This window comes from Macaca thibetana, chromosome 6, assembly GCF_024542745.1.
Source record: "Macaca thibetana thibetana isolate TM-01 chromosome 6, ASM2454274v1, whole genome shotgun sequence".
Lineage (NCBI taxonomy): Eukaryota > Metazoa > Chordata > Mammalia > Primates > Cercopithecidae > Macaca > Macaca thibetana.
The window spans coordinates 176,291,539-176,316,379 of NC_065583.1; the positions used below are offsets into that span (position 1 = coordinate 176,291,539).

General features: G+C 49.3%; 2 protein-coding genes across 3 annotated transcripts in view; one reads left to right on the forward strand and one right to left on the reverse strand.

Annotated features, from left to right (window-relative positions):
- The window catches only part of CCDC127 (coiled-coil domain containing 127), a 417,207-nt gene that overhangs the window by 173,039 nt on the left and 219,327 nt on the right, over window positions 1–24,841 (forward strand). The window lies entirely within an intron of this gene.
- The window catches only part of EXOC3 (exocyst complex component 3), a 145,060-nt gene continuing 120,499 nt past the window's right edge, over window positions 281–24,841 (reverse strand). Inside the window, exons 3-14 of the mRNA XM_050795354.1 lie at window positions 22,334–22,533; window positions 20,809–21,028; window positions 14,128–14,809; window positions 10,638–10,755; window positions 9,606–9,731; window positions 7,822–7,922; window positions 5,275–5,385; window positions 5,038–5,188; window positions 3,047–3,169; window positions 2,222–2,383; window positions 1,688–1,815; window positions 281–839 (exon numbers count right to left, since the gene is read on the reverse strand). Of these exons, the coding sequence (XP_050651311.1) occupies window positions 668–839; window positions 1,688–1,815; window positions 2,222–2,383; window positions 3,047–3,169; window positions 5,038–5,188; window positions 5,275–5,385; window positions 7,822–7,922; window positions 9,606–9,731; window positions 10,638–10,755; window positions 14,128–14,809; window positions 20,809–21,028; window positions 22,334–22,477 (2,238 nt within the window). The 5' untranslated portion in view covers window positions 22,478–22,533 and the 3' untranslated portion in view covers window positions 281–667. The remainder of the gene's footprint in view (window positions 840–1,687; window positions 1,816–2,221; window positions 2,384–3,046; window positions 3,170–5,037; window positions 5,189–5,274; window positions 5,386–7,821; window positions 7,923–9,605; window positions 9,732–10,637; window positions 10,756–14,127; window positions 14,810–20,808; window positions 21,029–22,333; window positions 22,534–24,841) is intronic.

A 24,841-nucleotide genomic window follows, 5' to 3' on the forward strand; every position in this document is an offset into this window, starting at 1 on the left:
CCTGCCATTGCTCGTCTACCAGGTACGGCTGACTTGGCTGGCACCACCCGGTGCCAGAGGTCTGCTCACCTAAGGGTGGGGACAGGGCTTCCTGGGTGCAGCTGGTGAGTGTCTCATCTCTCAAAGAACCCAAGGAGTAAGTCTGGGGATGTCAGACAGGAGGAGACCAGGAGGGTGCCCTCCAAGCTGAGGGAAGACTTTTACTGTGGTTGACCACAGTTCCTGGGCACTGCTAGATCACTAGTCAGAAAACCTTCACCAGAAAAGAGAATGCGTGGCCTTTTCATTTCTCTGAGGAAGCCGAGAAACTTTAATTAGGTGACAGGGTTTCGAGCACTTACAGCAGATGGGGTGCAGTGAAGGCCCAGGGAGGAGAGGGGCACGGAGGTGCACGTCCCCTGCGCCCCACACGCCTTCAACCACTGCAACAAACAAGCACCCCAGAGAGGCTATGTGGCAGAGCCCTGCGCACACAGGGCTTTGAGAGCACAATGAGGGGCCTCTGCACGTGGCCTCGGGACGCTCACTCCACGCATACCCGGTGTATCAAGCTGGCGCCTAAGCACAGGCCGTGCAGCTGAAAGCAGCACATGTGGCCAAGGAGAGCAATCGGCTTTCCCGCGCTTCTGAGGGCAGGGACTGGGGCTGTGCACGGGCGTGTGGGAGGCTACTTGAGCAGCTTGGCCACGTTCAGGCTGGGCACCACAATGTCCTTGAAGAGGGGCACGTAGCTGGGGCTGGCCTGCGCCGGGCCCTGCTCCAGGGTCTCCATGATGGTCTGCTTCATGTCACGGCTGGCATCCCCACGCACAGCCAGCAGCGCACCGATGTGGTCGTCCCTGGGGATGGGGAGGCGTCAGCCCATGCCCGCTTAGCACCCCCATGATGCACCACGCTGCCAGGGGCTCACAGCCTCACCACCCCAGCCCACAGAACGCAGGGGGTGAGGACAGCTGCAGACAAACGGCGCCTCTCCCTTCTCAGCGGGAGACAAGCCTGCGTTTTCATCTTACTCGGCCTTTTCTCAATCCAGTTGCAGAAAGATTTTTCAACACTGCTTTTATAAATCTTTGTTCCCGCCCAACCAGAGCAGAGACTGTGGAGAGCTCAAGACCCCGTTTTCCACGTTTAACCAGAAATGGCAAAATGATGGGACAGAGGTGGCACAGCTGCAGCCACGGAAGTGGCCCCTTGGGGAAGTGGCAGGTGCCCTGAGATGGGGGCTGCGAAGGCTGGCCTGGAGCCTGGAGCCAGCATGGCAGAGGGGGGACGTGCGTGGGTCCCCTTCCCTGAGCCTGGCACTGGGGACTCCCTGTAATCACGTCCTCGGAGGGTGTCCGGTCTGAGCGGCACTTGGGCCCTACTGAGTCCACCATGAGCACAGAGGAAACTTCCTAAACTCGCCCCGCTCAGGCCACTCCACAGGCCAAATCTTCCCCACCAGACACAGCAGAGCTGTCACAGCCCTGCCCCCACCCTACCCCTGCCCCCACTGTCCCCACCCGGGTGTGCCCCGCGAGCTCCATCCACCCATACCGCAGCCCAGGCCCGACGGAAGGCAACACAGGAGCCGCTCTGCTCCCCGCACCTGAACCCCTGCCGTGCTGCAGGGTTAACCTGGCCAACCGGGAGCCTCACCCACCCCGCGACGGAAGGAAGGACCCTAAGGCAGACGTGCATCCCTTACCTGATGTCTGGATACTTGCTGACCAGAGTGGAGACTTCCAGGTAGAGCAGAGAAGGGTCTGTCAGCTTGATCACTTCGGCCACAGCCACGATGGTGTCACAGTATCCGTCCACGTCTTCCCCGAAACCCTGGAAGGCAGCAGGAATGTGAGGAGCCGCCCTGGGCTGTCCCCCCGCCCCGGGAGCGGCCGGATTCTGGCCGAGCCCCTTCCTGACTGGGAACCTCCCTCTGCCCCTGACTCCTCAGGATCTACTCTGAAAGCTCAGGAACGGCCTGGGTCTGGGTGAGGGCGCGTCAGTGGGAGGCGGCCAGCGCCTCGCAGCACGGGACAGACGGAAGCGTCCCTCAGGGAGCCCGCGCCGCGCCTGCCTCCGCGGTCATTCGTGTTCAACCACAAGCTCAGGCAGGACCCGGAGCCAGGGCCCCGCCTGACACACACACGCACTCTCATCTACCGGCTCAAAGTCCGGGGCGGAGGCTGAACGGGGCTGCGGGGCGGCGGGCTTTCCCCACCCCGCACGGCGCGACACTCACGGACGCCAGCTTCCGGAACAGGAAGCGCAGCTGCTCCGCCTCCCTCACCATCTTCTCCGCGCCCTCCTTGCGCTCCTCCGGGCTCCGGAAGGAGATGCGCTTCTGCATGACCGCCCGCAGGTACTCCACCACCACGCGCCGGTGCGCCTCGGCCGTCATCCTCTGGGGAGAAACACGCGGTCAGCGGCAGGCTCCGCGGCTGTGGCGGCCACGAGCACTTCCATTTAAACCCAGGTCGGGGCTGCCAGCGGCTCCCCGGAGGCTGGGCCCACTCCTCGCTCGCCACGGCTCTGGGAATCTCACCGCAGAGGAGGAGCGGGGGCTCGGGGGGGGGGGGAACAGTGACCGTGACCCGGAGCCCTGCACCAGCAGGACAGACGTGGGTGAGGCGCGTGCTGCGCAGCAGCACTCGGTCCACAGACGGGCCGGTGTCAGTGGCTGCTGCTGCCTTTGATAACGACGGCAGCATCTGCCAAACGTGGCAGACATTTTGGAGGAAAGAGGAACCTAGGTCCTGCAGGAAGGAGGGTCTGAAGTGGAAAGAAACCCCTGGGGTGCGTGGAGGGGCAAGAAGATGGGGCACACGGGCCTGTCCGGGAACCACAGCTCCCTCCACCTCGAGTGGGCGCCACAGGGCCCCCGCCACTTTTACCAGAGCCGCGTCCCAGGGAGGCGGCGTCCGCAGAGCCTCTTGCCTCCCTTGAGCTGACAGGACAACGAGTGAACGTTCACTCACGGAGGGGCTCACTGGATGCTGAATTCTGAGCAGGGTGAGAGGTGAGCCCTCCGTGAAGGTGACTAGGGGACTAGGTCCCACCTTCTTACCTTCTTATATGGCTTTTTAATTTTGGCAAAATCGTTGAAATAGTCTTCCACAGTGACACAGATAATGTCTACAGCGTTTGATCCTAACAGCCACTTCTTCGTCATCAATTCATTCAGATGTTGCTGAAAAGCAGAAACAGATCATAGAAATCATCACCTCAACGTCCCACAAGGGCTGAGTGCGTGTGGGAGGGAGGCACTTCCGTGCGCCTTTGCTACATGGCACTGCTTTTCTAATTACAACAGCAGTGCGCACTCAGGTAAAGATTCGATTATATAATCTGCAAATGTGTACTTTAAGTATAGGAGATTTATACTACAATTTCTGTGATGAGCTTCACAAAATGACATGTTAAAGATGGAAATATCTGTGCATGTATACGTTTTACCTTTAATGGCTACATATATTTATTGTATTTATTTGCCCAATTCTCTATTGATGGACATTTAAATTTTTTTCACATTTTGCAATAATGCAACAGTGAATCTGTATAATTCTACTGATGAAATTCCTTAAAGTTGAATTTTTCAGTCAAAAAGTATATACATTAAAACTCCAATAAAAGTATACAAATTAAAACTCCAATAAAAGTATACAAATTAAAACTCCAATAGAAATATACAAATTAAAACTCCAATAGAAGTATACAAATTAAAACTCCAGTAAAAGTTACAAATTAAAACTACAATGGCTGTATTTCCAAGCTGCCCTCCAAAACCCAATCCAGTTCAGGCCCACACAGAATCCAAACAGCCCCTTTCTCTCGCGCCCTCAACAAGCCTGAGAGGCATCCGCATCTCCGGCTCCTGCCATCCTACTGAGAGGCAGGTCCTGTTGAGCATTCATTGCTTCGAGGATAAGATTGGGCATCTACTTTCATGGTGAGGACACTGGTGTTGCTTTTAATGTGAGGTGGCCGTTCATGTCCTTCGTCCATTTTTCTATATATTCTTTTTAAATTTTGAAATAATTTCAAATGTAAATATTTCCTTCTTGCTTTCTAAGTCATTTTTGCGAAAGTTACAAGTGTCTGCCTCTTTGGGGACACTTTCACACACATTTCCGTTCTCTTGCACAACCAGACACTGATGAAATCAGCAACCAATCCCACCCCTCATCCCAGGAACACCTTTCTAGCAGGACCACCAGATGGCCATGGTCTTATTTTTGTTTTGTTTTGTTTTGTTTTGAGATGGAGTTTCACTCGTTGCCCAGGCTAGAGTGCAATGGCACGATCTTGGCTCACTACAACTTCCGCCTCCCGGGTTCAAGCAATTCTCCTGCCTCAGCCTCCTAAGTAGCTGGGATTACAGGCATGCGCCACCACACCCGGCTAATTTTGTATTTTTAGTAGAGACGGGGTTTCTCCATGGTGGTCAGGCTGGTCTCAAACTCCCAACCTCAGGTGATCTGCCCATGTCGGCCTCCCAAAGTGCTGGGATTACAGGCGTGAGCCACCGCACCTGGCCTACATGGTCTTATTTTTAAAATATATTCTGACTTTTGCCAATACATCTAAATAATGTTAAACCATCTTTATGTTTCTGAAATATCCCCTACGTTTCATGGTAGGTTATGCCTTTGATACAATATTAAATTCATTTTATTAATGATTTTTGTGTATCTATATTCAAAAGCGAAACTGATCTATGGGAGATGATGTGTGTGTGTGTGTGTATGCACTCTCAATTTGACTTTTTGACAGGTCCCTACATATCTGTTTCTATTTTGTAATCCACTAAATTGTCTGATATCTCTCATACTTACTGGGTGAACCTACTGAATTGTGCATAAGGACCCTGCATCATACGAAGCATGCAGCATCACAGAAAATGGAGGCGCTCTGAGCGATTTGACCTGAATGCAAGTGCACAGCCCGGCTCCCCGGATGGCGTCCGCACGGTACAGTTCACAGCCTGTGTCCCAGAGGGCAGTCAGGAATCACCATGCTTTGGCCCCGAAAACGGTAGAAGGAAAGAGCCAGGCCCACCTCCAGGTCCAGGAAGACCTCCTCCAGCAAACCGCTGCAGCCCTCCTTCGCGATGGCATCTAAAATCCCGTCCATGCTGGGCTGGCTCAGAGACACGCCCTCTTCCACTTCATTCTTTAAATACTTTCTTTTTAAACTGACTATGGATTCTCTGCAAGGAAATGGTTCAGGTTCAACACAGCGGCTGGGCAGGCCAGCCTCCACTGGTCCCCCACCACAGCATCCGGCCACACTCACTTGAAGGTCTGGCAGTTGTTGATGATGGCTATCATATACTGAACGTAGCAGTGTGGGTGCTGCCGATTCCTCAGGTGCTCTTCTTTATACAGCTGCGCTTCATCCTTATATCTGAGGACAGACAGGCTTCGGTCAAACAGCACTAAGGACAACATGGAGCTGTTTCAAATGCCATGCTGACGTCATGCCTGGCCTGATATTTCACATCACTAACATCTGACCGGATGAGCCTCTAAAAATAAAACAATCTTTAGACGATCCAGACTAATGGAAGGACAGAGAGGCTGATCACTTAAATGGATCAAAAAATAACTTCAATTCAGGCTTTAAAATATGGCTCATTAGGAGGCTGAGGCAGGAAGACCACTTGAGCCCAGGAGTCAAAGGCTGCCGGCTGCGCTGCAGTGAACTACCACTGCACTCCAGCATGGGCAACCTAATGAGACCTTATCTCTTTTTTTTTTTTTTTTTTGAGATGGAGTCTTGTTCTGTAACGCAGGCTGGAGTGCAGTGGTGCGACCTCGGCTCACTGCAACCTCCACCTCCCGGGTTCAAGTGATTCTCCTGCCTCAGCTGCCCAAGCAGGTGGGACTACAGGTGTGTACCACCACGCCCAGCTAATTTTTGTATTTTTAGTAGAGACGGGGTTTTACCATATTGGCCAGGCTGGTCTTGAACTCCTGACCTCGTGATCCACCCGCCTCGGCCTCCCAAAGTGCTGGGATTACAGGCATGAGCCGCCGCACCCGGCCGACCTTGTCTCTTAAAAAACAATTTAAAAATATAAAAATTTTGAGGAGTTGGTAAAAAATAACTGAAAAAAGGAGAAAGAAAAAATATGGTTCCGCATTCTGATTGTAAAAATATACTACATATTTGATTATGAGGAACTGGGAAAGCTTTATCTTATTTACTGTACACTTCACCTAGAAACTCATAGTGTTAAGAACATCACCAAATGTCAGGTAAAATGTCCCTTTCAGAAACTGTCCCTGAAGTCATCCAATTAAAAACACACTTGAAACGTCAAGAAAACACACAGAGATAGTGACCCGCTCTATTTTTAAACTTATTGTGGGCATTCTCAAGCACATATGGGAGTGGAAGAATTGTACAACAAACACTGTTTCTATTTCTAAGAGATGTTAAGAAAGGAGCAAACTGAAAGCTGGCAATTAAAGGGAAAGAAGTCAGCATTTCTGTCCAAAGTGTGGTTCAGGTCATGAAAAAGCTGAGGGTGATCAGGGACGGTCTCTTTATAGAAGAATCTAACCTCATGACAATGACCTCCAAAGAAACAAACTCAGGCCAAGATCCCCATGGACAAATGGCCAATAGGGACTTGGCCATGACCTCTGTGGATAGACGGCCAATGGGAACTTGGCTAAGACTTGGCCAGTGGGGACTTGGCTAAGACCTCTATGGATGGAGGGCCAGTGGCGACTCAGCTGTGACCCCTGTTGACGGGTTGCCAGTGGGGACTTGGGCATGACCCCCATCGATGGATGGCAGATGGGAACTCTGAGTGGGCAGTGTGGCTTAGTATCTAAGCCACCAGGACAGGACCTACAGATGCCACGTCTCCTGATGTGCCACATTGTGGAAGACACACTTGCCAATAAGTGGGATCCAAGCCTGCGGAGCCAGTATCTGGCTCGGGAGCTGATGGCAGACTGAGGACGAGGCTGAGGGACATCTCTCTACAGAGATCTACAAGCAGCAGCTTAAGGAGGGAAGGGGCTGTTCTGCTTACCAGAGGCCTAGGAACCCTAAGCCCTCATGTGATGCAGTCCGATCTGATTCACAACTATCGAAAGACACATTTGAGATAAAACCCAAATGCAGACTTGGCATTGGATGACCCCATGGAGTCACTGTGCATGTCTCTGACTTGATGGCACTGCAGTGGCTTGAGAGAGGGTCATAAATACCATGCCACAGTGCCTGGGGTTTGCCTCAAGGTATTTCAGCAGAGAGAGCAGAATGGGCAGGGGAGAACAGTTTAGGCAAGGGGGCTTTGGAGGGGATGGCTTCTGGACTGCACGATGGTGAACACGGCAGTTTTTTACACCATTCTTTCCACATCTGTATAGGTTTGAAAATTATCATCAACAACTCATGGGGAGGGTGGTGTGCCAGGTCATGGCTGCCTGGAACCCTTCTGAGGAAGGCCAGCTCGGCCGAGGACGCCCTCCCCACTGCGAAGTGGGCCCTGCAGCAGGAGTCGCCACCCCTACCCCGAGGAAGTTCAGAACAGGCGACGGGAGGAGCCTGACTCCAACAGAGTTGGTGTCATCCGGTGCATCACTAAGGACGTCACAACCCATAGGCTCTGGGAGCCCAAGGAGGCATGTGGTCCACTCAAGGGGAAGATGATCCAGAAGCTCCGCTCCCTCCCTTTGCTTTTGAAGAACACAGGAGTGACACGTGGGGAATCTATAGGCTTAATTTTTTTTTAATAACAGGCATAGTAGGATCAAAAAATGTTTGCTTCTAATTTTTAAAAACATTCAATTTGTACATTAGCACACTGGCAAAAAGACATACCTGCTTAGGAAAGAATTCATCTGCTGAAGACACAAAACTAGTACCTTTGTTTTCAAATCTTCACTTATCTGAGCAGCAACTTGAAGATTCTGTTCAAACATCTAAAAATCGGAGAACTTATTAATTCTGGTATAATCTTACAGGAGTGTACTAAGAGTGCAGGTTTGCTGTTATATAAAACCCGCGTTTGCTAAGTGGCATTTAGGATAGTACAAATTCAGAGAAAAAAAATGAAACCACCTGAAAAGTAACAAAGTTAGTTTTAAAAACAAAAAACAAAAAAACAAAAACAACTTTCTCACCTGGGAAAGTACCAAGTGACTCATTTCTTAATTCCTGGCAAACTGCTTTCTCCCATGGGGGCCATGTCAGTCCTCACACTACGTGACTGGAGTTCTAATGTGTGGAGTGAAGCCTCACCAGGGATGGCGCCCCTCAGGCGGCTGACTCACCTTCCCTGGCCCTGTGACCGTCATGATGCAGAGTTCCTAAGAATCTGGACCTGGGCCGGGCGCGGTGGCTCAAGCCTGTAATCCCAGCACTTTGGGAGGCCGAGGCGGGTGGATCACGAGGTCAGGAGATTGAGACCATCCTGGCTAACATGGTGAAACCCCGTCTCTACTAAAAATACAAAAAAAAACTAGCCGGGCGTGGTGGCGGGCGCCTGTAGTCCCAGCTACTCGGAGGCTGAGGCAGGAGAATGGCGTGAACCCGGGAGGTGGAGCTTGCAGTGAGCCGAGATCGCGCCACTGCACTCCAGCCTGGGCGACAGAGCGAGACTCCGTCTCAAAAAAAAAAAAAAAAAAGAAAGAAAAAAAAAGAATCTGGACCTGGGGTGTGCCAGGCCCTGCCAGCAGCTGACACAGGCAGAGGAAGGACAAGGGGACAGAGCTCACTGGGCTCTCCTCACAGAGTTTCTCACAGCATCCGTTTCCAAACAAAGGAATGGGTTTGGACTAGCCTGTCAATAATCAACGGTATCATTCAGAGAGAAATGTCACCCACCAGCCCTCACTCCTGCCTGACCAGAGTCCTGAGTGAGGATTCTAACACAACTGGGCTCCATCCCTCAGCAATGCCACTCAAATTAAAACACATGATGAGCCAAAAGAAAAAAAAGCAGGAAAAACAGGACACAGGGTGGTCAAACACTAGAAAGTGAATCCGTGGTGAGAACACACTGGGTCTAACACCTAGTGAGGCTCGGGCATTGGAAAGTGAATCTGTGGTAAAAATGCAAGTGAGTCTAATACTTAGAACCTTAACCAACGAACAGGAAAGCAACTTTAAAAGCCAATGGACGCCGTGACCCACCAGGTGGAGGTTGCAGTAAGCCAAGACTGTGTGCTACTGCACTCCAGCCTGGGCGACAGAGTGAGACTACGTCTCAAAACAAATAATGGACGCTCCCAAAATCTACCTGTTTAGACTCAATCATGTGCCATTTTTTAGGACAAATCCTGGATATCAACCAAACAAACTCACATTTGAAAGTCGCACATAAATAACATATAATTAGGCTCTAGTCCAAACCCATAAAGACCCAGTCAGAAAAGTAAAGTGACCTTGGGCAAAACTATTTGGTAAGTATCGTCCCAGGTTTCTGCAGCTTCAGAGAGAAAGAGACAGAGACAGCAGAGGACTTAGATGCACCAGGCAGGGCTCTCAATATTTTCACCACACTCTGCGGATGAAGATCCCGGGTATCTGTGTCACTCTGTAAAACCTATAGGTCCTACTATCCACTAGGAAATGGAACTGTGCCAATCCCCTGCATTTGATACCTGGAAGACGATGGCAGGGAGTGTGGTCTGGTAGTACCCATCCTGGTCGGCTTCCGGTTCTGTCTCTTTGACCCAGTCTTTCTTGTCTGTCTCCAGTGCTTTCCGCAGCCAGGCGATGATGTTTGACTAAAGGAAGTTCAGCATGATGGAGAAGAGAAGAGAAGAGAGAAGAGCAGGTGCCTGAGGGTCATGCCAATCACCTGGTCGGCTGCATGCACAGCTCCAGAAACCAGACACACGGCACCAGAGTCCTCGTTCCCAAATGAGGACTCCAGAGCAGGGACCCAGGAGCCACCCCCATGGGAGGCAGGGCCCACGGCAGCCTGCAGGGATTTAACTGGAACCTTTGTACAGATAAAGAGGGAGAAGAAACTAGATGCCCTTTTGGCTGCACCTCATGCTGGAGGACAAGGCCGCTGAGTCCCAGGTGTACAGAGAACGAGGCTGACCAGGTCCAGTCAGGTCCGGTCAGGCCTGTTCCTCTGCCCAGACTCAGCAACCACAGCAGCTCATGTCCCAAGAGAAGACAGCACTCCTTCCCCAGCTCCTGAGGACACCTCTGCTTCTGGTCACAATGCTGCCTTGCTAGGTGGACACACCCTTGTCTAAGAAGCAGACCCTGCTGACCCCCTCCTCTCACTCTGAGACCACCTGGTGGTCACCAAGCTGCAAATGGACTTGCCCTTTGGTCCTTGACTGACCCCCCCTGACCCTGGGACTCAGAGCCGAGAGCTGGCAGGTGCCGCCACACACGGTTCAGACATCCTGGGCCCTGGCCAGCCTGCCGAGGATGGCACAGGCTCACATCTCCAGCAGAGGACAAGCTTCGGATCCAGGCCCAGAGAAGAGGCCATTCTCCTCTTCTAGCAAACGGACCTGTCAGGGCCTAGAAGCAGAGCCTGGGCAACTGAGCAACGTACCCTAGGAAGTCAATGCGAAGGCATTTCCCACCCTGCCTCCTGCCTGCTGCCAAGCCCAATTACTTGTACAACCAGCACGGTGGTCTATGGCACACAGGCCGGCCCTACTCACAGTGAGTGTGGACATGTACGTGTCAAGCAGCTCAGAGACCACGTGTGCAGAAAGCAATGGCTCCAGGGTGCCGACATCCACTTCCGGGGCCAGCTCTGTGTTCCTCATCATCTCCGTACTATGGGGGAACCAGGAACGTGAATGACAAACCACGACAGACATAGAAGAGCACATCCAAGTGTGTCGAGGCTGTTTCACTTGACACATGAACGTCCACCCACCCTGGAGACTTCCTGGTCACAGCCGGCCCACGGCTCAGAGGAAAGTGCAGGGCAGGGGTCGAGGGCTTTGGGGTCTCCGTGGGGTCAACCCACTGGCTCTGAGACCACGTGAGTCCCTCCAACCGGGGAAAGTGCAGGGCAGGGGCCAAGGGCCTTGGGGTCGCCGTGGCGTCACCCACTGGCTGCGAGACCACGTGAGTCCCTCCAACCCCAGCCTCACCCTGCTGTGCCAGCTTCATAAGGTGCTAGGGCTCAAATGCGGAAGAGACTTCCCTGTGGGGAAGACATGTGTTCTATTCACTGCACTTCCAGAGCCAAGGCAGGGCCTGGCAAACAGGAGGCACTGAATAAACAAACGCACTCAGTCAAAACAACAACAAGCACAGCCGGCCCCCACAGCCATGGGCGCCATGTCCACTGACTCAACCAACCACAGACTGAAAATATTTGGGAAAAACAACAATAAAAAATAATAAAAATTTCAAAAAATATAGTCCAACAACTATTTTCATAGCATTTACACTGTATTTAATTTTATAAGTAATCTAGAGATGATTTAGAGCAGGAAAGAGAATGTACACAAGTTACATGCAAACACTATACCCTTTTATAAAGGGGACTTAGGCTTCAGAGGATTTTGATAGTCAAGGGGGCTCCTGGAATCCCTCCCCGTTGGGTATGGAGGGGCAGCTGTGCTGTACTTTGGAAACAAGCCACTGCAGTCAACATCACTGTGCTCTGCAGAGGGTGATGACTGGAAAGCAGAATACAGGACATTACTGATAAAAATGTATCTGCAAGAACAGCCTAAACTACATCCAGTCTACTGCCCAGAAGACAGGAAATACGTGCTACACTTCAGGAAAAGTTTTCATTAAAAAGTTATTATCAGCCGGGCACGGTGGCTCACGCCTGTAATCCCAGCGCTTTGGGAGGCCAAGGTGGGCAGATCACGAGGTCAGGAGATCAAGACCATCCTGGCCAACATGGTGAAATCCCATCTCTACTAAAAATACAAAAAAATTAGCCGGGCGTGTTGGCATGCGCCTGTAGTCCCAGCTACTCAGGAAGCTGAGGCAGGAGAATGGCATGAACCCGGGAGGCGAAGCTTGCTGTCAATCGAGATCACGCCATCGCACTCCAACCTCGGCGACAGAGTGAGAATCCGTCTCAAATAAATAAATAAATAAATAAAAAGTTATTATCTGTGTATGAGGTTGGGCTCTTTAAAGGCTAAGGTTTGACATACTTACTATGTACCCACAAAAATTAAAATTAAAACATTTTTTTAAGTTTAAGGTTTGACCACTCAGAAAATTCAACTAACATGCCTCATGCTATGTACCCTAAATACTTTCTCAGAGTAACACTGAATAAAATGATTAAGGGCCAGTCCACTATAAGAAATCCAAGAGCTTCCTGAGTAAAAAAGTGCTTCCTAAAATTCTGCACATTTTAAAAGACTTTTATTTAATCTGGATATTTTTGCCCAAGAACCTCAATTCCATGTGTGAATGTTTCCAGTGGGAGCACTTCAACCTCCCCTGAGAAAGGCCGGGGTGATGGAACTCACAAGACTCCCCAAGGACAGAAAAACACTCACAACGTGGAAAGACAAAATCAAGACGCAAACTGTGCAAGGTGCACACACGCACAGCCCAGTCTAGTGGCCACAGCCAGGGAGGGCCCAGGGACAGGATTGGAATCCAGCTTCCCATGCACGGCCTAGTCTAGTGGCCACGGCTGGGGAGGGCCCAGGGACAGGACTGGAATTCAGCTTCCCACTCACTGGCTGTGTGACCTGGGCACATTATCCCCTGCCTCCTGCCTCATGGGGCTGCTGACACACCAGGCACGGAGCGGGAGGCCTGCACGGTCAAGGCTACAGAATGGGCGGCCATGAGGATGAGTGGCAGAGCCAGGGAGGTGAGTCCACAGTTGTGCACAGAGAGCCACGGTTGTGCAGAGAGCCACGGTTGCACAGAGAGCCACGGTTGTGCAGAGAGCCACGGTGACCATTCTCTGCAGGGGGTGCTTCCTTTCTCTTCTGTCTTTCTGTATTGAAATGCAAATTCTCTATAAGCAGATACCAGTAAACAAACAAAGCACCAAAAAAAATGCCTCACTGCTAAAAAAAAAAAAAAAAAAAAAAGGAGGTTTATTCAATTTCTCCACTGCAGTGATAAGATAGGCAAAAAAATAAAAAGAATTATTCCAATACATGACTTATTATTATTTTCTATCTATGAAACCATGGAAAATTGAAATAAATTTTCACTGCAGCTACCTAATCTTAAAGAATTTCAGGAGCCGGGCGCGGTGGCTCAAGCCTGTAATCCCAGCACTTTGGGAGGCCGAGACGGGCGGATCACGAGGTCAGGAGATCAAGACCATCCTGGCTAACACGGTGAAACCCCGTCTCTACTAAAAAATACAAAAAACTAGCTGGGCGAGGTGGCGGGCGCCTGTAGTCCCAGCTACTCGGGAGGCTGAGGCAGGAGAATGGTGTAAACCCAGGAGGTGGAGCTCGCAGTGAGCTGAGATCCGGCCACTGCACTCCAGCCTGGGTGACAGAGCCAGACTCCGTCTCAAACAAAAAAAAAAAAAAGAGTTTCAGAATGCCCCCACCACTGCACCGTTTTCAACACTACTTCCAATTAATCTATGCACAGAGTGGTTCATGTTCCCTTATGTGAAGTGACAAAGCCTCGTGCTAGGATACAAAAAGGATGATAGAGTTTTCTCGAACTATCTAGACTTGTAACTGTTTATTTTTGAAAGACTCACTGCTATAGGATATTGGTGAAGAGAAACCAAACCCAGGATTGCTGGAAGCCAGGGAGGTGATGTGGTGGTCTCCTCCCCAGCTGGGTGGCCATGTGCTAGTCCCAGCCCCACCTGGGACCATGTGTCCTCACCTGTAAAATGGGCAAAAACACGCCTGCTTCGGGGTGTCACCGTAAGGAAACAAGTGAGCACACGGTGAGACAGGATAATGGCCCAGCCCGGAGCTGCACCCTGTCAAGCTCAACGGGGCTGGAGGCCAAGAGCAGAGATCCCTCCCAAGCACAACAGTGTTCAAACACCAGAGGCTGGGCACCAGCAGGTGGACCAGAAAGAAGACGCCCCTTGGCCAGAAACCAAGGCCGTGGGCCCCGAGCACCTGCCCAGAGTGACGCCCTGTGGTTGGCTCTCCGGCAAGTGGCTGCCAACCCCTCTCACACACGGCTTCTACCTAAGAGACAACACAGGCGCCAGGTTAGCTTTACCTTGTGTATGTGTTTAAGACCCACGTCAAGAGGCTCACGATCTCATTGGCTTCCAAGTCTTCCGATGCAAGCTCTTGCATCCGCGTGCTCAGGGCTTGGTGGTACATACTCAGGAGGTTCTTAAAGATCTCATAGTGGGGAGGAAAGCACTGAACCATCAGGTTTTTGGCGACAATGAGGTCATCCAGGACGTACTTCCTTATAATTTCTAGGTGACGGACAAGCCACATCTTGTCAGACTCCCTGGTGTCTGCCTGTGTGCCCTCAATTCTGGTGGTCACAGTCCTCTCCAAGATGGTGAACATTTTCTCTTTCCAATTCTTGGGCCTCCCAGGAGGAACAAAGCCAGTTTGCTTTTTCCGGTCAAGTATACGCCTGTCGATTTTCTCTTCCCTTTCAATGATCCTGACAACTGAGACCAGCAAGGTGGGGTCACGGCGGACAGTGACCAGTGACCTCTGCAGCACCATCCACAGCTGCTTAGCCAGCTCATCAGAGAGCCCCTGCGTGCTGCCAAAGTAGCCATGGATGAGGGTCATGTCACGTGTGTTCCCACTGTCCATGCGGTACTGCTCGTACATCAGCCCGTCCCGGGAGCACTCCAGGTCCATCAGCTTCCGGTGCGCTTGCAGGAGTGCCCCTTGTTCAATTAGGTCCTGGGTCTCCCTCACAATCTCAGGCACTAGAGAAAAGGCACAAGACAGCAACATAAACCACCACCACCACCACCACCACATAAAAGGCTGCCTGCGTGCAGCATTCTAGGAACACGGCAGAGCAGGAAGCCATCTCCCTAGCTAACAACAACTGCAATGGCAGGATGTGTCTGAGGTAACTATCTTTGGAACTCTGGAGTCTACTGAAGGCATAAATTGTAAACTGTGGTTAACTCTGGGCATTTGCAGCTCTCAGCTAGGCAGTGGCTACCCAGGCCCCACGTCCTGCCCCGCAGGCAGCTGTGCATGTACTGATGTGTTCCTGGAGCTGCCTACACACAGACTGCAGCCTAGCTGGGCAAAAACAACCCTGTCCTCCACACCAGAGATCTGTACTCTGATCACTGACTGCTGCTTCTGACCACAGAGGTGCGAAGAGGTGAGCAGCCACTGTTGCATCTTCCCCTGTTCACAGGCCCCTCCTCGCCCCCGCACACCTCCAGGGAATTTTAAAGGGCCAATGTCTTCACCACCTCTTTCATCTGTCCCCCTTTTTGAAAGCCAGATATTTATATATAAATAAAGACATTCAAAAGTAACTGCATTTACAGGAAAAATTCAGAAGTGGCCAATGCATGCCCAGGCAAAGGCACAGGCTCAGAAAAGACTTGAGATGACCTTGAAGTGCACACTTCAGGCTGTGCCTTGGCACAGAAAGCCTACAACAACCAAAGACAAGAATCATCAACCTGGGAAGGGGAAAGAATCTGATTTCCAGAGTTATCACATTATTTGATTCAAGTGTCCATTTTTCAACAACAAAAACATCACAAGGCACACAAAGAAAGAAGAAAGTATGGCCCATTCAAAGGAAAACATAAGAAACTGTCCCTGTAAAAGATCTGATGGCAGATCTACTAGACAAAGACTCTAAAACAACTATTTAAAGATGTATACGGAACTAAAAGATGTGAAGAAAGAAACATGTATGAGCAAAATGTAAATACCAATAATGAGACAAAATCCAAAAGGAAACAAAAAAGAAAATATGAAGCTGAAAAGTACAATAAATGAAAAATTCACTGAAAGGATTCAAAGGCAGATCTGTGCAGGTGCAAGAAAGAATCAGTGAAAGTGAAGACAGGACAATGGGAAATATCAAGTATCAGGGACAGAAAGAAAAAAGATTGAAGAAAAGTGAACAGAGCCTCAGCGACCTTGTGGACACCATCAAGCAGGCCAACATATGCTTAGTGGGACTTTTAGAAGGAGAAGAGAGAAATGGGCAATACATTATTTGAAGAAATAATAGCTGAAAACTCCCCACATTTGATGAAAGACATGAATATGAAGATCCAAGAAGCTCAATGCCCTCCAAGCAAGAGGAACTCAGAGGTCCACACTAAGATACAACTTAATCAAACTTTTGAAAGATTTTGAAAGCAGCAACTTGTCAGAAACAAGGGCTCCCAAATAAGATTATGAGTAGATCAGATTTCTCACCAGAAACTCTGGAGGCCAGAGGCAGTGGGATGACATATTCGAAGCGCTAAAAGAAAAATACTGTCAACCAAGAACCTTAAATCTAGCAAAACTGTCATTCAAAAGTGACAGTGATATTAAGACATCCCCAGATAAAAGTTGAAAAGCTTGTTACCACAAGATCTGTCCTGCAAGAAATGCTTAAATGGAGTCCCACTGGTTGAAAAGAAAGAATGCTAGGGAGAAACTGGAAGCCATGTGAAGAAGTAAAGGTCTCAAAAAAGGTAAATTCATGGACAATCATAAAATCTAGTATTATTAACACTTCAGTTTTTAACTCATCACTTTGTTTTCTGCATGACTTAAGAGACTAATATTTTTCTGGTTGAAAGGGGCAAATAAAAAAGAAACTAATACATTAAAAAATAGTCTAAAAGGTAGTAACACTGTAACTTTGGATTCTAACTCCACATTGTTTTTCTACCTAATTTTTTAAAATAAATGCATTAAAAAACAATTATTAGTCTATGTTTTTGGACACACAATGTATAAAGATGTAATTCTGTGAAATGAACAACCCAAAGCTAGTAGAGATGAAGCCACATAGGGACAATTTTTGTGTGTTACTGAAGTTACGTTGATATAAATTCAAACTAAAGTGAGATAATGTTAGATGTTAAGTGTAATCTTTATGGTAGGCACAAAGAAAATAGCTATAGAATATACACAAAAGAAACAAGAAGGGAATTAAAATGTTTACTACCAAAATAATCAAAAGCACAAATAAAAAGAAATGCAGAAATAAGAGACAAAAATGTTATATGGCATATAAAAAACAAACAGTAAAATGACAGAAGTCCCTTCTTATCAGTAATCACTTAAATGTAAGCTCTTCGATCAAAAGAGGTAGGCAAAATTAATTAAACTCTTCAATCAGAAGAGGTGGACAAAACAGATTTAAAAAATAAAACATGATTCAACTCTACTTGTTCACCAGAGACTAATCTTAGAGCCCAAGACACAAATAGGTTGAAAGTAAAAGGATGGAAAAAGATATTCCACGTAAATAATAACCAAAAGAGAAAAGGAGTGGTTATACTAATAAATATGAAATAGACTTAAAAAAAAAAAAAAACTAGTCACAAAGAAGGCCATAATGTATTAATAGAAGATTCAGCAAGAAGATGTAACAATTACAAATATTTCTGCATTTACTAACGGACCATCAAAATACATGAAGCAAAAATGGATAGAACTGAAGGGAGAAACATTCATTTCTGTAACAGTTGGAGGCTTCAATAACTCTCTCTCAATAACGGACAGAACAAGCAGACAGAAGCTAAAAGAGGCTTCAATATCTCCCTCTCAATAATGGACAGAACAAGTAGACAGAAGCTAAACAAGGAAAGAGAGGACTTGAACAATGCAACAAGCCAACCAGACTGAACAGACACAGAAAGAACACCCAACAACAGAACACACACTATTCTCACATGCACATGTGACAGTCTTCAGGACAGACCATGGATTAGGCTTCAAATTAAGACTCAGGTTTTTAAAAGATAAATATCATACAAAGTACCTTCTCCAAACTCAGCAGATGACGTTAGAAATCAGTATCAGAAGGAAAACTGTAAAATTCACCAAAAATTTATGGAAATTAAACAACATATTCTTAAACAATTAATGAGGCAAAAAAGGAAACATAAGAGACTTTTTTTTTTGAGACAAAGTCTCGCTCTTGTCCCCCAGGCTGGAGTGCAATGGCATGACCTCGGTTCACTGTGTCCTCTGCCTCCTGGGTTCAAGCGATTCTCCTGCCTCAGCCTCCCGAGTAGCTGGGACTACAGGCACCTGCCGCCACCATGCCCGGCTAATTTTTACATTTTTAGTAGAGATGGGGTTTCACCATGTTGGCCAGGCTGGTCTCGAACTCCTAACCTCAGGTGATCTGCCCGCCTCAGCCTTCCAAAGTGCTGGGATTACAGGCATGAGCCACTGCGCCCAACCATAAGGGACATTTTTAAAAACTTAGAGAAGAATGAAAATGCAGACGAATCAGAAACCTCGCACATTCCTGGTGGAAAACTGAAATGCTGCAGCCCCTGGAGGAAACAGTCTGGCAGCTGCTCAAAGATTTAAACATAAATGACCACACGGTCCAGCAGTTACACTTGTGTGTACATACCAGAAATAAATAAAAGTAAAATATCTGTACACCCACGTTCACTACAGCATTACTCACAATGGCTAAAATGTGGAAGCAATTCGAGTGTCCACCAACAGACAAACGGCGAAGCAAAATGCGGTCCATACATACAACGGAATATTATTCAGCCTTAAAAGTGAAGGAAATTCTACAATACTACAGCATGGAAGAACCCTGAGGACATCATGCTGAGTGAAATAAGCATGTCACAGAAAGACAGATAATATGTGATGCCACTTCTATGAGGTTTTCAGAGTCATCTAGTTCAGAGAGACAGAAGGCAGAACGTTGGGGAAAAGGAGCTGGGCAGAGGGTGCCAAGTCAGTGTTTAATAGGTGCAGATGTTCACGTCTGCAAGATGAAGAGTTCTGAAGATGGAGGTGGCAATGGTCGCACAACAATGTGAACGTTCTTAATAGTCCCCAACTGTACACTTAAAAATGGTGAAGATGGCAAACTGTGTATGTACATTTTAGCACAAGAAAGAATGCAGGAGGGGAGCTGTGTACACCGCATTACTGAATTATAGGCAATGAGACAAGTCTGAAGGGACCCAAAGCACATCTTCTCAATGAAAATGTATCCGTAACAAAAAACATGCATACCACGTAGGCTCATTTGTTCACCAAGGAAAGGAAATTATTTCCAACTGCTGTAGATAAACTAATTCCAGGCCGGGCGCGGTGGCTCAGGCCTGTAATCCCAGCACTTTGGGAGGCCGAGACGGGGGGATCACAAGGTCAGGAGATCGAGACCATCCTGGCTAACATGGTGAAACCCCGTCTCTAGTAAAAAATACAAAAACTAGCCGGGCGAGGTGGCGAGCACCTGTAGTCCCAGCTACTCGGGAGGCTGAGGCAGGAGAATGGCGTAAACCCGGGAGGTAGAGCTTGTAGTGAGCTGAGATCCGGCCACTGCACTCCAGCCTGGGCGACAGAGCAAGAATCCGTCTCAAAAAAAAAAAAACAAAAACAAAAAAAAAAAAAAACAAAAAAAAAAAAAACTAATTCCAGTAATGCACCTTTTGGTCATTAGGCATTAGTTTAAAAGACCAGAAGGAAATGTAGCCAGCCAATACGAAATAAGAGGAAATGAACTAGAAAGGTGCCAGCTGAGCATCACCAAGGAGACTCCGTCGAGGGACTCTGTTCCAGTTCCAGGCGGTCCACAGTCACCAAGAAGAGCTGCTTTCTGAGTTGGCAGCACTGTGGCATTTGTGTTGGGCATGCACAAAGAGATGCAGACCACAGCCAAACATGTCACCCTGCGGATCACGCCCTGGAAGAAGGGCGCACACACAAAGCAACGGGACAAGGTGCTCAGCAATGCTGCAGCCACAAGCATAAGAGGAGGGCGGAGGGGACGGGGTGGACAGGACACAGGTTACCAAGGTGTGCTGTGGGCAGCTAGGGAGAACCGTGCCAATTCACACGTGGCCTCGGGAGCTGACGAGCATCAGATGATGCAGCACAGCCAGTGTGGAGGGCAAGCTGGGGCCCGTGACGGCTGCGGGCGGGGAAGTGTCATGCAGACATCAGGGCAGAGACGTTGGGTAGAGGAACAGGAAGAACTTGCCAAGAGGCCAGATAGGAACAAAGAAAGGGAAAGAATCAGACCTTGCCAAGGCTTCTGAGGTTGGGGACTTGAAGGATGCTGCTGACCTTGACACAGAGTGGGGACCAAGGCGAGGGACGAGGCTGTGGAAGCAGCTCCCGTCACAGCAAGTGGGAAGAGACTGTGAACACAAATGCTGGGAGCCACCACCCAGGGCCAGCTGGCACCTTTCAGGGACAGGTTACTGGGCCCTTGGCATCCTTCTGAGGCGTTCAGGGAGAAGACTGAAAGGGTCACACCCCCATGGCACTGAGCCCCAGCTCTGCCCTGGCCTGGGCACACATGCTTCTCCTGCCGCCTGGGAGCTGCTGCTCGCCTCATCCCTTCTGCTCTGGAATCTGCTTGCTCTGTCCCATGTGCAGGGCGGCTTCTCCCACAGCTCCTTTTAAGCATGGGCCGCGGCACCTTCACTCTTCTGCACTCACAGAGTCTAACAGCCACATCGCAGGCAAGGCAACGACACTCAGCCAGGGACTCCCTCTACACTGCGTTTGCTGGGCCTCTGTCCTGACACTGAACTACAAGCCTTCTTCTAGCCTTTACGTGCTCAGCTCATCACTTCCATCCACGTTCAAAAAAAGACGCTGAGCAGACAACAGTCACGCTTACCGTCTATAGGTCTACAGTGCGGGCTGCAAAGCACACTGCACACAGAGCACTCAGTGAGTCATGCAGAGACAGGTGTGAGCATGGCAAGTGCCTCGAGCATCTGCCTGGTACCTGAGAAGATGTTCTTGAGGTTCTCCACGGCTGCGGCGAGCTGGCTGTGCTGCACCACGGCATCTTTGACATCCTTGAGGCTCTCGATGGTGTTGATGCTCTGCCTCCAGTCCTTGCTGACGTCCGCCAGTGACTGCTGGATGTCTTTGACGTCATTCAGGGCGTTGTGGAGCTGGCTGAGACCTGTGCGCACCCCGTCCAGCTGTGACTGGATGGCGGCCTGAGGAGAGACGCCACACGGGTGAGAAGAGCCAGTGACAGCCATGTGCTGCCTCCTGAAGAACAATCTTCCCCGGGAGGGTCAAGTTCAGGAAAGAGCCACTGAGTAGCAGGAAATAGTCAATACCCAGAAAAGAGAATAAAATTAACAAGGATTTAATTGATTCACAATGTAACTTTTTGTTTCACTGCTGCCTGGGAACAGAAAAATGATGCATTTTAAAGCTTTGATGAGAAAACGTCAGGACACTCCTCATCTAGCCTCACACCTGGTGACACCGGACACCACCACGGGTCTGCCCTGCGCCGTGGCCTGCTATGGTACCTTCAGAAGGATGTCACCCATGTTCTCCCCAGGCACCCTAGTTTCCCAAGAGGTCTCATCTAGGCAGAGAGAACGGTCAGGACTTCACTGGCTTGGGGTGGGGGGTTCCTGCTGTTCAGCCAGGACCATACTTGGCCTCAGGACAGCTGACCCACAGGAAAGAATCGGCACCCGAGCTTCAGATCCACTCTGTGTTAAAGGTGAGTTAAAACAATCTGAACAAAATGCCCTCCAGTGGTGCTCTGTAGAAGAGCTTTAAATAAGACTAATTCTCATTCCTCTGGTGTTGTTTAAAAACTTAATAGTCTTGCAGTGAGCTGCGATCCGGCCACTGCACTCCAGCCTGGGCGACACAGCGAGACTCTGTCTCAAAAAAAAAAACAAAAAAGTTAATAGTCACTTTCACGGTGTTGTTTTTGTTGTTGTTTCTGGGTTGGTTTTTTTTTTTTTTTTTTTTTTGAGACGGAGTCTCACTCTGTTGCCCAGGCTGGAGTGCAATGACACAATCTCGGCTCACCACAACCTGTGCCTCCTGGGTTCAAGCGATTCTCCTGCCTCAGCCTCCCAAGTAGCTGGGATTATAGGCACCCGCCATCATGCCTGGCTAATTTTTGTATTTTCGTAGAGACAGGGTTTCACCATGTTGACCAGGCTGGTCTTGAACTCCTGACCTCAGGTGATCCGCCCACCTCGGCCTCCCAAAGTGCTGGTATTACAGGCATGAGCCACCGTGCCCGGCCTCAGGGTGTTTAAAAGGTTATTCCTTTGCTGTTTTCACCATTCCCACTGTCTTCTAAGCAAAGCTACTGATTGGTAATGCACTGCTGAAAGTAACTAACTGCTCAAGAAAGTCCAGCTCTGCCTCCTTGCACATCACCACAAAGGCTAGTTTAGCAAAATCAGCATGGTGATGTCAAGCAGGAACCTGAAGCCCAAGACAGATGGCTCTGTGCTGCCTGGGAGTGGAGCAGGTGGCCTTACCTTCAATCTAGCCTCCACGGAGGCCTTCTTCCGTGCTTCTCTCCTGCGATACTGCTCCACCTTGTCCAGCTGGTCCGGGCGTTGGAGCATCCCAGCCACCCTTTGCACTGCTGTCGCAACGGCCTCCCGGTCTGTCTCCTTCATGGTCAAAAAGCAGGTGGAATCCTCACAGTGTTCATGCTAGAGGTATTCTGTGTGAACTGCAGGGGTTGTTAGGTTGTTAGAAATGGTAGGTACAAAACCTCCCCCCAAACAATCAGATGATCACAATGGAGCTACAAGGAGAGCGTCTGAGATCATTAATCCAGGAAACCTCAAAGAAAGCTGAACTAGGATGAGGAACTCCTTGATAAGATAAACAAACCTTCGTAACACAAACCTGGGGAAGTTAAACCTTTAAGGGGAGAGCAGGTGCGTTTCATAGGCATGAGAGATATGGACATTTGGAAGATTCTAGATGTGGGTCCCAAACCACCCACCATGTAGATGTCAGTCTCCAAGGCACATCTCTCCCCAAGATAGGGCTGGTTTCTCATTTCGGGAGCCTTCCCCCAGCACCTTGGCCAGGCCTGTGGGCAGCTGTACCAGGACCCTCAGTGAAGACAAATGCAGCACAGACATCTCCCCCAAACAGGTACCACAGCTGGAGGCCCAGCACAAGCCCCACAATTCCCTATAAAAGTTACTATTGTCAGCCGGGCCCGGTGGCTCACGCCTGTAATCCCAGCACTTTGGGAGGCTGACGTGGGTAGATCACCAGGTCAGGAGATTGAGACCATCCTGGCTAACACAGCGAAACCTTGTATCTACTAAAAATACAAAAAAAAATTAGCCGGGCATGGTGGCGCACGCCTGTAGTGCCAGCTACTCAAGAGGCTGAGGCAGGAGAATGGTATGAACCCAGGAGGTGGAGCTTGCAGTGAGCTGAGATTGCGTCACTGCACTCCAGCCTGGGCAACAGAGCAAGACTCTGTCTCAAAAAACAAAACAAACAAACAAACAGCAACAAAAAAACTCATTACTGTCTTGGGTATCCAAAACCCCAATTCCCCCTTTTTTAACTGCCATAGAAAACATTGCGCTTCCCTCCTTTATGCAGGTCCGATGCAGACCACAGGTGCTCAGATGGCAGGCAAGCCTGCCTTCCATGCTCCCTCCACCATCGTCCTCCTCGGGGAGCTAAGACAGCTGCTTGGTGAGCATCTGGTCAATGCGGGAATCTGATACACCTGTTCCCCTTGATTTCAGCTGTTCGATTTTCATCTTCATGAATATTAACAAGATTCGCCTTCTCCTGGAATTTTTCATTCTCCGTGCCCACATGCTTTCAGACCCATCTCTTCTCCTTTTTCATCTGGACCTACATTGCAACCTTTCCTTTCTCTTTATTTTCTGATTACGAAATTAGGCATACAATGTACAAAATCTGGACAGGACAAAAATACAAAGTCCCAACACCCAGGGGCAACTCCCCTTAACTCCCGACACTCGGGCAACTCCCCTTAAATCCTGACACTCAGGCAACTCTCCTTAAATCCCGACACTCAAGGGCAACTCCCCTTCAATCCCGACACTCAGGCAACTCCCCTTAAATCCCAACACTCAGGGGCGACTCCCCTTAAATCCCGACACTCAGGCAACTCCCCTTAAATCCCAATACTCAAGGGCAACTCCCCTTAAATCCCGACACTCAGGGGTGACTCCCCTTAAATCCCGACACTCAGGCAACTCCCCTTAAATCCCGACACTCAAGGGCAACTCCCCTTCAATCCCGACACTCGGGCGCGACTCCCCTTAATCCCGACACTCAGGCAACTCCCCTTAAATCCCGACACTCAAGGGCGACTCCCCTTAAATCCCAACACTCAAGGGCGACTCCCCTTAAATCCCGACACTCGGGCAACTCCCCTTAAATCCCGACACTCGGGCAACTCCCCTTAAATCTGGACACTCGGGCAACTCCCCTTAAATCCTGACACTTGGGCAACTCCCCTTAAATCCCAACACTCAGGGGCGACTCCCCTTAAATCCTGACACTCAGGCAACTCCCCTTAAATCCCAACACTCAGGCAACTCCCCTTAAATCCTGACACTTGGGCAACTCCCTCCAACAGGGCTTGTTTCCTTCCAGTTTTTTCCCTTTGAGTTTCTTTTAAAGCTAAGATTCCATTGCTTCTATGACTTCGCAGGTGCACACTTTTGTTTTCTTATTTTGTTTGGATATTATCATCAGCATTTCCATTGACATTAAAGTCTGCATGGTTTTGATTATAGGACTGGATAACAACCCAAGAAGTGGACACCCAGCACTCTGCTGGTGCACACAGTGAGGTGACTGGACCCATCTCCAGGCTGGAGTGAAGTCTGTCATGCTGTGGGTGGAAGCCAAGGCGATGTGAGTGAAGAGCTGGGAAGCAGAAGCAGGCTCACCTTGGAGTCAGAACAAAGCTACTAATGTGGGAAAAGGGAAAACCTTAAGTTAAAAAACACAACGCAGAGGTTTTCATC